General features: G+C 54.8%; 1 protein-coding gene across 2 annotated transcripts in view; it reads left to right on the top strand.

Annotated features, from left to right (window-relative positions):
* rasa3 (RAS p21 protein activator 3) overlaps positions 1 to 14,735 on the top strand; it is a 270,301-nt gene that overhangs the window by 130,988 nt on the left and 124,578 nt on the right. For both annotated transcript variants that reach the window (XM_072476016.1, XM_072476017.1), the window contains exon 4: positions 11,299 to 11,393. In XM_072476016.1, the coding sequence (XP_072332117.1) occupies positions 11,299 to 11,393 (95 nt within the window). The remainder of the gene's footprint in view (positions 1 to 11,298; positions 11,394 to 14,735) is intronic.

The raw sequence follows: 14,735 nt of genomic DNA, 5'->3' as shown, positions 1-14,735 counted from the left end.
CAATGCAGCACTCCCTGAGCACTGCCCATTGATACTGCACCTCCAACAATGCAGCACCCAGAGCACTGTCCCTCGATACTGCACCTCTGACAATGCAGCACTCCCTGAGCACTGTCACTCATACTGCACCTCTGACAATGCAGCACTCCCTGAGCACTGTCCCTCATACTGCACCTCTGACAATGCAGCACTCCCTGAGCACTGTCCCTCGATACTGAAAATGAAATGAAATGAATGAAAATCGCTTATTGTCCCAAGTAGGCTTCAATGAAGTTACTGTGAAAAGCCCCTAGTCGCCACATTCCGGCGCCTGTTCGGGGAGGCTGATATGGGAATTGAACCGTGCTGCTGGCCTGCCTTGGTCTGCTTTCAAAGCCAGCGATTTAGCTGTGTGCTAAACAGTCCCTGTAACACCTGCTCCTCCAGCAATGCAGCACTGCTTGAACACTGGCCCTCAATACTGCACCTCTGACAGTGCAGCACTCCCTGAGCATTGCCCATTGATACTGCACCTCTGACAATGCAGCACCCCCTGAGCACTGCACCTCTGACAGTGCAGCACTCTTGAGCATTGCCCCTTGACACTGTACCTCTGACAGTGCAGCACTCTGAGCTTTGCCCCTCACTACTGCACCTCTGAATGCAGCACTCCCTGAGCGCTGCCCCTCAATACTGCGCCTCCAACAATGCAGCACTCTGAGCGTTGCCCCTCAATGCTGCACCTCTGACAGTGCAGCACTGCCTGAGCACTGTCCCTCATACTGCACCTCCAACAATGCAGCACTCCCTGAGCACTGTCCCTCATACTGCACCTCCAACAATGCAGCACTCCCTGAGCACTGTCCCTCATACTGCACCTCTGACAGTGCAGCACTCCCTGAGCACTGTCCCTCATACTGCACCTCCAACAATGCAGCACTCCCTGAGCACTGTCCCTCATACTGCACCTCTGACAATGCAGCACTCCCTGAGCACTGTCCCTCATACTGCACCTCCGACAATGCAGCACTCCCTGAGCACTGTCCCTCATCCTGCACCTCCAACAATGCAGCACTCCCTGAGCACTGTCCCTCATACTGCACCTCTGACAATGCAGCACTCCCTGAGCACTGTCCCTCGATACTGAAAATGAAATGAAATGAATGAAAATCGCTTATTGTCACAAGTAGGCTTCAATGAAGTTACTGTGAAAAGCCCCTAGTCGCCTGTTCCGGCGCCTGTTCAGGGAGGCTGATATGGGAATTGAACCGTGCTGCTGGCCTGCCTTGGTCTGCTTTCAAAGCCAGCGATTTAGCCCAGTGTGCTAAACCAGTCCCTTCAACACTGCACCTCTGACAGTGCAGCACTCCCTGAGCGCTGCCCCTCAATATTGCGCCTCCAACAATGCAGCACTCTGAGCGCTGCCCCTCACTGCTGCACCTCTGACAGTGCAGCACTCCCTGAGCACTGTCCCTCAATGCTGCACCTCTGACAATGCAGCACTCTGAACGTTCCCCCTCAATACTGCACCTCTGACAGTGCAGCACTCCCTGACACAGGCGTTTGAGACTAGAATTGGTGCTGAGGTCACTGGAGGGACACGGGGTCTCCTGAGCGTGAGAGACAAATGTGTTAACCGAGTATATGATGAGCTATTGGGGCAAATCACCAAAGGTTTTAAGGACTATCTAAATGAATGGAGTGGGTTAAAGAGGGTTAGGAGAAGATTCAGGTGTTCCTGGGCCTTTGCAATTGTAAATTCAGCCAGCGCTGTAGCAGCAATGGACATCAGGGATGGACGAGAGGCCAGAGTAGGACGAGAGCAGAAACCTCGGGGGGCATTTGATTATTTGATGACTGCAAGAGTGAGCTTGGCCTCAATAACCCAAAGTCTAGTCCGAGTGTTAGCTGTGAGTGCCGATCTGTAACTAGTCCTGAAGCATTGTTGTTATTCATTCTGCTCGGTGTTCCTCCACCACAAGAGTGTTTCCAGGATGTGTCATCACACTGAATATTCAGATAAACAGATTGCATAATCTGTGATCATGAGTCAGACTTTAATCCGAGGAGTGGGTGACGATACCAGTGTTGTCCTCTGCATTTGCATTACCCCGAGCTGGCAGCTGAGGCCCTTTTTGTTGCCTAGAATTGAGTTTGTAAATTCAGAATAAATATTGAGTATTTTAAAACTGTTTCAAAAGAAGTCACTTTATTCCCAGGGTCTAGGTTCCTTGTTGGTTTAATTGCATTTTGAGGATTTATGATTCAGCAGCACAAATATATAATTGCTGTGTGTCTTAAAAATATATATATTCATTACGGGGCTCTGGGGTCACTGGCAAGGCTTACGTTTATTGTCTAACCCCAGCCTTACGAAAAGGACTTGTGTTGCTGTGGCATCTTTCATGAAAGATGTGCAAGTTAGGTGGATTGGCTCTGCTAAATTGCCCTGTGTCCAAAAAAAGGTTAGGTGGGGTTACGGGGATAAGGTGGAGGTGTGGGCTTGGGTAGGGTGCTCTTTCCAGGGGTCGGTGCCGACTCAATGGGCCGAATGGCATCCTTCTGCACTGTAAATTCTATGTATAATGAGAACAGAACCTCCCAAGGTACTTTCAGCCAATTTGGCACTTTCTGAAGTGCAGTTACTGTTGTGACGCAGCAAGCCCCCGCAAACAACTATGCGATAATGACAGAATAATCTGTTTCGTGATATTGGTCGATGGATAAATAATGGCCAGTTGGAGAGAACTCCCTACTCTTCACAATAGTGCCTTGACATCTTTACCGTCGACTTGAGTGCGGCCGCTGGTGCTGAACTTTCCTGTTTCTCTGCGGCAGGCAGGAGAAGTGACATTGAAGCCGACATTCCCAGTGGTGGTATTCTCCGTGATATTGCCCGCAGCTTGGAAATGACAATTGGAAGGAGCGGGTCCCACGAGGCCATGCTGGGGAGACGAGGCTCTGATGGAGCTCACCCCGCCAGCAACTTTTTTTTTAGAGATCAGGCACCATTTTTAAAAGCCGCCCCGATATATAAAAGTAATAATAGAACACGACCACCAAGCAACGGCCAGGGGGAAATGCACTCAGCGGAACTCCTCCAGTGGGTCTGTCTGCCATGTGCACATCATATACATAGAAACATAGAACATGCAGTGCAGAAGGAGGCCATTCAGCCCATCAAGTCTGCACCAACCCACTTAAGCCCTCCCTTCCACCCTATTCCCATAACCCAATTACCCCTCCTAACCTTTTTCGACACTAAGGGCAATTAGGCATGGCCAATCCACCTAACCCGCACATCTTTGGACTTGTGGGAGGAAACCGGAGCACCCGGAGGAAACCCACGCACACACGGGGAGAACGTGCAGACTCCGCACAGACAGTGACCCAACGGGGAATCGAACCTGGGACCCTGGAGCTGTGAAGCCACAGCGCTAGCTGTGCTGCCCAAATGTTGGAATTCCCTAAGGCAGCACGGTGGCACAGTGGTTAGCACTGTTGCCTCACGGCGCTGAGGTCGCAGGTTCGATCCCGGCTCTGGGTCACTGTCCGTGTGGAGTTTGCACATTCTCCCCGTGTCCGCGTTGGTTTCACCCCCACGACCCAAACGATGTGCAGGCTAGGTGGATTGGCCCCGCTAAATTGCCCCTTAACTGGAAAAAATGAATTGGATACTCTAAATTAATTTTTTTTAAATGTTGCCATGCCCTCACACAAAACACGAATGGATAACGTAGCGAGGGGGGAGGGGGGGATTATAAAGTGGGAGGCTTGATAATTAGATTTAATTTTAGTCAAATGAGGTTCCCCTACCTTGTTCGTTGGGAGTCCCCTGACGTCACTGGTGAGAACGATCGCACCGTGACCTGCCGCTGATATATAACACAATTTGGGTCTGGTGAGATTTTGGGCTTCCGATATGAATGGAGGGTAAAGTCCTGGCCACGGTTTCACATCTCAGTTAAACATTTCGAGGTCTCATTGTATTTATTTTATAAAGCTCAAATACAACATCAGCACATTTTAATAGCATTCGGACTTTTAAACAGATGACAATAACCAGAACCACTTCCTTGCTGGGAAGTCACACTGGTGAACAGGCCAAGGAACTTGGGCTGTTGAGAAATTCACATGATGATTTGGCTCAATCACACATCACAGGCAGGATGAGAGTTTAGTGGAAAAGACTTGTTGACATATTGGGAGAGTGGCCCTAGTAATTCCTCACAAAATGACTTCATCAGAAAGTACTCCTTGAAGGCTGGAAGTGAAGCTCCGTTGTAACGTTTCTTCTGACCTTTATTCGCACAAGGTGACTCAGTATTACGCTATTCATTGCTTGAAGACTCACAAAGCAGAATTGTAAGCTTTTACAAGCTCAAAACACCAACATGGCACTTAACCCATTTGAGACTAATTCACTAATGTGAAGGAAAGATGAGCGAGGGTTTGGGAACGAATAATCTGAATGAACTAAACTCTCATTGTCTTAAAGATCCCCTCACAGAGCTTCTACTTCACTGGAAAGAGGAGGCCTTGCTTTTCTGTAGTGCCATTCGTAGCCTCGGAACATCCCAAAGAGCTTTCAAAGTGCAGTCATGTTGTAATGCAGGAAACGCGATCGGCAAACAGCACATAGCAAGCCCCCACACTCCCACACAGTTCTGTGATAAATTAACAGGTAATTGAACTTAAGGATGTTGTTCAAGGGAAGAATGTTGGCCCAGAACATGAATGCAGAAATATTCACTGGGGTGAGCAAGCAGTACCTGTCAGCAATCGCAAAGCGGGATCAGCAGGCGGCGGATCCTTCGGGTGGGATCTTCCCCCCCTTCCCGCTGGTGGGACCTTCGGGTCGCGCCGTAGGTCACTTTCTGGGGCGGGTTCCCTGACAACAAGGTGGTCGAGCCACGCGATATGGCGTAGACATTGGCGGGGCCGGAGGATCGCACCGGCAGCCAATGGCAAGCAGCCTCTGCCGCCAGTAAACAGGCCGCGGGGGAGGATCCCGTCCGTATGGAGATATTTGATGTAAGATGACATCCCAATGCCGTGGTATGGTGCATGCACGCGATCGCATAGGAATCCTCCGCTTTCCTCCCACAGTCCAAAGACGTGCTGTTAGGTAATTTGGACCTTCTGAACTCTCCCTCATTCTACCCGGAATGCGGCGACTAGGAGATTTTCACAGTAAATTCATTGCAGTGTTAATGTAAGCCTACTTGGGACACTAATAAAAATTATTATTAAAAATTAAAGTCACTAATTGCAGCTATGTGTTCTGTTACCTTAGCTAAAAACATCTTAATCCCAGCAAGCATTTTTGAAACAAGCAGCGTTTGTTCATGATATTGATCTGCGGAAATGACAAGCTTACAGGGCGGGATTCTCTGTCCAGTGACGCTAATATCGCGATCGGGCAGGGTATCAGGCGTGGGTGAAAATCGAGGACGGTGCCGGGTGTCGAATGAAGCACCATGCTCCGGTGCCTCGATAGCCGTGTGAATGCGTTCCACACCTTGCACCAGCGTGAGAATGCAAAACGTACAGTAGCACTCATTACCATAGTATTAATGGAACTGACCCTGTCGTCTCTGGCCTCCCGCGATGCTCCGCCTCCTCCATGCGGACGTGACGGCGGCAAGATTCACTTGTGGTGTTTTAAAACGGGGAACAGTGGGCTGTTGGGCGACAGGGGTTATCCACAGTGATCGTGGCTGACAGCGGCTATCTGGAGGCCCAGACCGAGGCGGAGAGCCGTTACAACGACGCCAATGCAGCAACCAGGGGCGTCATCGAGTGGTGCATCGGCGTCCTGGAGCTGCGGTTCAGGTGCCTGGACTGCTCCGGTGGGGCCCTCCAGTATAGCACGAAGAGGGTCTCCCCCACCGTGTGGCATGCTGCGTCCTCTACAACTTCCCGTAGCAGAGGGGCGGATTGCTGGTGGAGGAGGTGGAGAAACGCCACGCCTCGTCCAATTTAGAGGACGCAGAGGATGGCCAGAGTGGACAGGACATGGGGCCTGGTGCTGGGGCCTGGGCAGGCACTAGAGGCCACACATGTGTTCCTGGGCTGCTGTGCACGGGACAACCTAACCGCCTCCAGGTTCGCTGAATAGGCGGCCTGGCCACCGGCAGTCCCGCCCCCCCCAATGGCCCCACCCCCACCCCGTCCCCTGTACCCTCTATCTGCACTCCATCCTCCTACCACTGCACCCCCCCCTCCGTCCATACTTCTTACCAGCTTCACAACAGGATGTTGGCGCTGGGTGGCAGTATCAAGGGCTCTGGTCCATGGGATGGAGGATGTGACAGCCCGCAGTGTGACGATCACTGGTACCTGGTGCTCCATCATTCAACACATTTGACTCCTATCCCGGTGCCACATTCCACCGGGTGTTAGCCAGTCCATCACAGGGGCCCATAGATCTTCATACGGGGTGCGGGCGGGTGGTGGAGGATTCCCCGGGGAATCCCATGGTGGTCCAGGGGGTGGTGAGCAGTGACTGGTCACTCACCATTAAGGCCCTCCCACATGGCGCCCCCACATCTCTGGTCCAGACCTCTGGCGCCTCCAGGGGAAACCCTGGGGGTACTCCCAACTGTCCTGGGGGCCCTCGACCAGTCTGTCCCCAACACCCGCACCCCACATCACTGGTTCTCCCCCCCCCACCCCCACACACACACACACACACACGCCCTCCCTGCCAACCTGGAACAGCCTCTGCACCCAGCTCAGTCCAGTCCAGTCCAGCCCAGTCCAGCCAGCCCAGCCCAGCCCAGCCCAGCCCAGCCCAGTCCAGCCCAGCCCAGCCCAGCCCAGCCCAGCCCAGCCCAGCAGCCCAGTCCAGCCAGCTCAGTCCAGCCAGCTCAGTCCAGCCAGCTCAGTCCAGCCCAGGCCAGGCCAGCCCAGCCCAGCCCAGCCCAGCCCAGCCCAGCCCAGTCCAGCCCAGCCCAGCCCAGCCCAGCTCAATCCAGCCCAACCCAGCCCAGCCCAGCCCAGCCCAGCCCAGCCCAGTCCAGCCCAGCCCAGCCCAGCCCAGCCCAGCCCAGCCCAGCCCAGCCCAGCCCAGCCCAGCCCAGCCCAGTCCAGCCCAGCCCAGCCCAGCCCAGCCCAGCCCAGCCCAGCCCAGCCCAGCCCAGCCCAGCTCAGCCCAGCCCAGCTCAGCCCAGCTCAGCCCAGCTCAGCCCAGCCCAGCCCAGCCCAGCCCAGTCCAGCCCAGCCCAGTCCAGCCAGCTCAGTCCAGCCAGCTCAGTCCAGCCAGCTCAGTCCAGCCCAGGCCAGGCCAGCCCAGCCCAGCCCAGCCCAGCCCAGCCCAGCCCAGCCCAGCCCAGCCCAGCCCAGCCCAGTCCAGCCCAGCCCAGCCCAGCCCAGCTCAGCCCAGCCCAGCCCAGCTCAGCCCAGCCCAGCCCAGCCCAGCCCAGCCCAGCCCAGCCCAGCCCATCCTTCACGCGCTCCAGACTGAGGGCAAGACAGTTCCCAACGTCAGTGAACATGTGTTTGTTGGCGACAGTGTTATGTACAATAACTCTTCCCCATCTGCTAACACTATCCGATCTGCTGCACCCATGCCAACTTAACTAGTGTCTACCGTTCTATCCTCATGTGTCCTAATGCTTTGTCTGGGTCCCCAGGATCCGCGGGTGGTACATCAGAAGTGGAGGTGGCCTGCTGCGATTCCTGTCCTGTGATCTGTGTCCCCTATGGCAGCTGTCCTCTGGAGCGACTCCTGGGCGTTACAGGTGGCATGGTGCCATCCACTCTGCCCACTGCCCATTGGATGCGACAGGGACAAGTGGGGGATTTAGAGGCACCTGCGGGTGTCACCGGCACGGGCTCCCTCACCTCCTCCGCCCTCGCGGTGCCTGGGACAGGTGTGAGGCCTGAGTGAGCTCCGCCTTCACCCGGTATACCCGTTCTGGAGGCCCGCTCTTGCCTCGACCTGGGTCTCAGTGCTCGCGGGCATGGAGCACAGGGACTGTGCCCATCACTCAGTGACCATCCCAGGACCCTCTGCGACTGGCTCAGGCCAGCCAGTGCCAGGCCAATATTCTTGATGCCTGGAGGCATGGCCCGTTGTGACTAGGCCGTGCTCTGGAGCACCGCAGCAATGTTCACGTGGTCCTGATAATGGCTGCTTGTGCCACGACTGCCATATCCTGTACCTCAGCTAGTGCCCGCACAATATGCCCCAGGCCTTGGACATCCTGACCCATGGCCGTGACCCTCGCACCTAAGGCTGACATCGCGGACCCCACCCGTGCGGTGTTGGCCTGTGTGGCACGCATTGTCTGCACTGCCTCCTGCAGGCGGTTGGACTCCTCCAAGTGCACCTGCAGGCGCTGCACGGTTGCTGACAGTCCCTCTTGTAGTCCCCGGCTTTGCGACTGCATCTCCGACATTGATGGGACCACCCTTTTCAGAGGAGACCCGTCTGGTTGGAAACGAGTCCCTGGGGCTGGGCCGCCCTCGGACCGTCTGCCCCCTCGGGGGTCCCTGGGGCTGGGCTGCCCTCGGACCGTCTGCCTCCTCGGGGGTCCCTGGGGCTGGGCTGCCCTCCGACCGTCTGCCCCCTCGGGGGTCCCTGGGGCTGGGCCGCCCTCCGACCGTCTGCCCCCTCGGGGGTCCCTGGGGCTGGGCCGCCCTCGGACCGTCTGCCCCCTCGGGGGTCCCTGGGGCTGGGCCGCCCTCGGACCGTCTGCCCCCTCGGGGGTCCCTGGGGCTGGGCCGCCCTCCGACCGTCTGCCCCCTCGGGGGTCCCTGGGGCTGGGCCGCCCTCGGACCGTCTGCCCCCTCGGGGGTCCCTGGGGCTGGGCTGCCCTCCGACCGTCTGCCCCCACGGGGGTCCCTGGGGCTGGGCTGCTCTCTGACCGTCCGCCCCCTCAGACCTCCAGCTGATGCATGAGTGTGGTGTTCACCTGACAGTGTCCCAGGAACCTCTTCACTGAAAGGGGTTGTGGCTGTGGGAGGGGGACCCCAGGGTGTTGCGGGGTTGTGGCTGTGGGAGGGGGACCCCAGGGTGTTGTGGGGTTGTGGCTGTGGGAGGGGGACACCAGCTGGTCTCGCCTCGTCAGGAGTCGACCCCGCAAGACACAAGACAAGTCGCATGGGGGAGGGGTGACACACCTGACACCGGGACATCTCAACGCATTGGGGTCTCACTGTGTTGTCCCATTCCGACCTCCACCTCTGTGACTGCCCGCTCTCCCTCCCCGCCGACCAAGTCCATCGCCCCCTGCTCTGGGACGGAGAGGGGCCACAGATCCGGCAGGCCCCCTCCGATCTTTTCCCGCCGGACCTACGGTTGTGGGCTGCCTTCTCCTGGGTGGACAAATAATGCAGGGTGTGAGACACTCTGATCGGGGCAGACAGGAGATGCGAGCGAGTGGCCTGTGTTTGCAGGGCAACCGGCCATGGTGGGCAGCATGGGTGTTGGCGTGTTTGGTGCAGTGTGGTAACCGTGTCGACTGCCGGCTGGTGGGGGTTGGCTGCCCTCTGAGTGGGGAACAGGAGTGGTGCCAGGGGCACGAAGCTGATGATGCACCCTGGGTGGTCGCCGATCCTCACCTGGCACTGTCCCCTGGTGGGGGCCGCGTGGAGGGAGCGGGGGGGTGGGGGGGGGGGGGTGGTTTCAGGGGCACAGAGCTGGCGACTCACCCGGTCCTCTCTGAGGAGGTCATGCAGCTTCTTTCGGCACTGATGGCCGGTCCTCGCGGTGGTACACACGGCGCTCACGGCCTCTGCCATTGCCGCCCAGTCCCAGTTGATGTCTGTGGTTGGCAGCTTCCTTCCCACCCCGGAGAACTGGATGTCCGCGTCCTCCACGCCATCCAGTAATATCCCGAGCTTTGCGCCCGCCAACCTTTCCTGTGCGCTGTGGCTGGAATGAGTGTGTGTGGGCAGTGACGTGCTTACCTCCACCCGCAGCTCGCCAGGCTCCCCAGTGCCAATCCCAGCCCCAGCGAACCAGCTGCCAGGTGGCGTTGGAATCGCACTGATTCCACATGGCGTGAGTATGGCCCATTAGCCTGTCCTGAATGGCTCCGGTAGTAGCACCCCCATCAGTCTGGTATTATCATAACTGTAAGAACTGCAAGGGTAATGAAATGCCTAGATTAACCACTGGAGGGAGCTACAGATACAAGTATATAAGGCATTGTGGGGGTGTAGTCAGGAGTAAGCTAGAGACAGTCAGAAGTATTGATGGTGTGAGTAAGAGCTGATCTTAGTTTATGCCAGTATTAAGATTAGTTGTATATGAGTGTAGTTTATATGTTAACAATCAACTGTATTACTTAGAAGTATGTGTCAAATCCAAGTTAATAGTGTTAATAAATTTATAGCTTTGTTTAAGTTGAAGCTATTTTGTGGTCTTTGTGTACACTACGCCAACCATCCTGAATTCAGCAACACAAAGTACCCCACTATCAGGATCGTGGAAACCCCCCCCTTCAGTCCCGGCATCAGCACTTAGTCTCTCAGAGGGAGAATCCCACCCACAGAGTATTTACAGTACAGGAACTGGCCATTCAGCCCCTCTGATCCATGATTGTAAAGCCGTCCATCACATCACCCTCAGCCTCTGCTTTTCCCGAGAAAAGCAGCCCCGGCCTAGTCGATCTTTCCGGTTAGTTATAATCTGTCAGCTTTGTTTCAACCTTGTAAAACTATTTGCATTTTTTTCAGTGGATCGATATCCTTTGTGTAATCTCGAGTCCAGAAGTGTTCACAGTTCATCAAGTGTAGTCCAGCCAAGGTATACAGAAGTCAGAACAGTAAATAATGATCCTCATGAGTCCAAAGATGAGCAGGTTCAATGGATTGGCTGTGCTAAATTGTCTCTAGGTGGGGTGAGGGGGATAGCGTGGGGTTTGGGCACAGGTAGGGTGCACTTTCAGAGGGTCGGTGCAGACTCAATGGGCCGAATGGATTCTACGGTTCTAATGCATTCTAACCAAGACACAAAGAGATTGGAAATGTGCTCTAAGTGGGGTCTAACCAGTGTAAGTGGAGACCAGAGAAATATACTGCAGGCCCTGGAAATCTGATTTGAAAACAGAAAATGCTGGAAACATTCACCCCACAGCATTTGTGGAGATAATCAGAATGAACTGGCTTCGAATGATTGGTTAGCAACCTGGAGTATTTAAACCTGTTTCCATCTCACTGCCAGACCTGCTGAATATTCCCAGCGTTTTCTGTAATATTTTGGGTAGTTATTGGACAGAAGAGTAAAATTCAGTCCGCACGCTGGGGGAGTATTTTTGAGAAGGGAGATCGCTAACCACTGCCCACCTTTCTGCTGATTATTCACAGGTAAAGTTGCTATCAAAAAAGAGGAGCTTCAGAAATATCATAATCGTGATACGTGGTTCGCACTTCAGCCTGTGGATGCTGATTCCGAAGTTCAGGTGAGTTCAGTTGTGTAACTAATGAGAAAGAAATAGAAAGATTGACATTTATATAGCTTCTTCCACAACCACAGGGCATCTCAAAGTTCTTTACAATTTAGTACATTTTGAAGGATCATCATTGTTATAACCCCGGTGGAGGTCCCAGGCTCAGGACCATACGGTTTCCCATAACCTCCCCGGAATATGAACAGTCCCTTTAAGGGGGCGAGGCCTTCCCGTAACAGCGAGAGCCCCAACTCGCATAAAAACCCCGCCATTAACCCGCCACTGGGAGAATTGCAAGGGGATTTCACGCCAGCAGGTTTCCCAGCCTCCTGCTAGATTCCCAGCTCCCGCCCGTCACCAACCCGGGCAGGGGCGGGGGATGGGTGAATTCCACCCAGTGACTTGTGCAAAGTGAGTCTAAGGCAGTTATCAGGTTGCGGAGTTGCAGGTAAGAGCAGTCAGGTGAGCTGACATCTGCAAGATTAGTATCCAAAACAATGGAGTGGCAAGTCAGGATTTCAACCTCAGCGTTGGCAGGTGTTTACATTGGTCTTTATCCAGGTGTCAAGTTGCCAGCTGTGGCTAGGCAGTGGGCCAGTATGTCACTCACAGTTAAGATCAGTGCCTGTGGGTGAAATTACTTCCCACAGAGAATTAATGCTTTGGGGAAGAAAAAAATATTCCATTGATTATTTCGAAGAGGTTTTTTTTCTCTCCAATATTTGGTTGGTTCGACAAACATAAAATCGCAACAGATAAACTCTGAGCAACTCTTCTAGCATCTGATGAACTCTCTTTCCGTTTTTCACCATTTAATTTTTTCTGGGGCGTCATTCTCCGACCCCCCCGCCGGGTCGGAGAATGGCCGCTGGCCGCCGTGAATCCCGCCCCCGCCCCCGCTGAAGTCTCCGGTACCGGAGATTGGGCGGGAACGGGAATCGGGCCGCGCCGGTTGGCGGGACCCCCCGCTCAATTCTCCGGCCCGGATGGGCCGAAGTCCCGCCCAGAAATTGCCTGTCCCGCCGGCATAAATCAAAGCTGGTATTTACCGGCGGGACCAGGCGGCGTGGGCGGGCTCCGGGGTCCTCGGGGAGGGCACGGGGCGATCTGACCCCGGGGGATGCCCCCACGGTGGCCTGGCCCGCGATCGGGGCCCACCGATCCGCGGGCGGGCCTGTGCCGTGGGGGCACACTTTCCCTTCCGCCTCCGCCACGGCCTCCACCATGGCGGAGGCGGAAGAGACTCTCCCCACTGCGCATGCGCAGGAAACTGACAGCGGCCGCTGACGCTCCCGCGCATGCGCCGCATTTCCGAGCCAGCTGGCGGGGCACCAAACGCCATTTCCGCCAGCTGGCGGGGCGGAAATCCCTCCGGCGCCAGCCTAGCCCCTCAATGTTGGGGCTCGGCCCCCAAAGATGCGGAGCATTCCGCACCTTTGGGCCAGCGCGATGCCCGCCTGATTGGCGCCGTTTTTGACGCCAGTCGGCGGACATCGCGCCGTTGGGGGAGAATTTCGCCCCTGGTCCTTTACGTTGTGGCGACTGTTTCATTTTGGACAGAAAGAGTTTGGAAAGTTTTGTGTTGTTCCCTCCCAATGTGAGGATTGTGCAAAGCTCTCGGAGTCTGAGTCCATTTGACATTGACGCAGAGAAACATCTCTGCTCAGTTCTTCAACGTTGTCTGTTTCCTTCCCTCGCTCTTTTTTATTAATTTACGGGATGTGGGCGCACTAGCAAGGCCAGCATTTGTTGCTCACCCCCATTGTCCCTTGAGAGGGTGGTGGTGAGCCACCTTGAACCGCTGCCGTCCATGTGGTGTAGGTACACCCACAGTGCTGTTAGGGAGGGAGTTCCAGGATTTTGATCCAGTGACAGTGATTCCATATAGTTCGATAAGTTGCCCAATCAGTTAGGAACGAAAATCTTATTGTTTGAATAGTTTGAGAGGTGTTTTTGTGGAGCTCATCAATAGCCCAGCCAATCATTGCCTGTGTTTATCCGAGAGTATCCTTATCCCATGTGACCAGTTTATTCCCACATTCCTTTATCCCCATTTCCCGCAAATACTCAGGAAGCCAGTTTTGAAATGTTGATGTGGCCTTTGCTTCGGTCCCGACAGGCAGTTGTGCAGTCCTGGCTTAAAAACATTCCTCCCTCCATTACATTTCCCAGATTTAAGCCTCCTTTGTTCCTTTAACCTAACCTCTTCAATCGTTGGGTCTCTGAATGTTCTGTTCCATCTCTTCACAACTTGGAAAAGTCTCTATCCAATCGTCCACTCTGCCCAAATGAACAATGGTCCGGATGTTTCTGCTCTGTAACCTCACGCCGCCCAGCATCCCAATGGATCCTCATTATACCCTCTCAATTCTCACAACACCTTCCTCTTGCATGAAGACCAGAACGCCCCACTGTAGTATTACAAAGGATGTGTATGAACTCACAAACATCGTTAGATGTCAGCAAAAAAATCGACCTTTGGAGCCTCAAAAACTGCTTTCGACAAGAAGCGGTCAACGTATTCACAGAGTCCACACAGGCTAATCTCCCTCTCCCCCGCACTCCCCACACCCGTCAGTAATTCTCATTTTCAAGCAACAATCTCCTTTCCGTCTGGAAGGAATATTGTGCCTTGCTGCCGTCAATTTCACATTCCACCTGCCATGTTTTTTTCGAGATGATTGCGTTACTCTGCAGTGAATGCCCGTTGCAGCCTGTGTTCGTGCTGTGAAATATTCTGCATGCTGCACTAATGCAGTAAATTCACCCCAACTCTGGCAAATTCTGGACTCCATTTTGAACTGTCCGCAGACGCCAAGTGCAGGGAGCGGGTGTGCCTTCAACACCCACCGATTTTGTAACACAGCCCCAGTCATCTGCTGTACCCCTTGTGTCCACCTATATGAGGGGCTCGATTTAACGTGACAGAAACAGACTCAGTTTCTGGCCTGTTTAGCTGCTGTGTCTCGGCGCTATTTGACGGCATTTTACCGTTTATGTGGCCTTGGCGAGGCACTCCGTATCGAGGCGCAGTTACATCATTTCCTACACTGAGGAATGCAACTCGCCAGGCGAGGAGAGCGTTCACGGAGTGGGCCACATTTTTAAACATCGTCCCCCCCCCGCCCCCCTGCCCGCTGCTGTTAGGCTCGCTCCACGTTTGTCGAGGCCAATGCTAAACAATATCACCTCCCAGGCAGGGGTGCTATTTCCCAGGCCCCGTGACGGGAGTTATTTCCTGGGACCCGTGAGGGGAGTTATTTCCCGGGCCCCGTGATGGGAGTAAATTTCCCGGGCCCCGTGACGGGAGTTATTTCCCGGGCCCCGTGACGGGAGTTATTTCCCGGGTCCCGT

This window comes from Scyliorhinus torazame, chromosome 15, assembly GCF_047496885.1.
Source record: "Scyliorhinus torazame isolate Kashiwa2021f chromosome 15, sScyTor2.1, whole genome shotgun sequence".
In the NCBI taxonomy this organism is placed as follows: Eukaryota; Metazoa; Chordata; class Chondrichthyes; order Carcharhiniformes; family Scyliorhinidae; genus Scyliorhinus; species Scyliorhinus torazame.
This window is presented reverse-complemented; position numbering and strand designations above follow the sequence as displayed.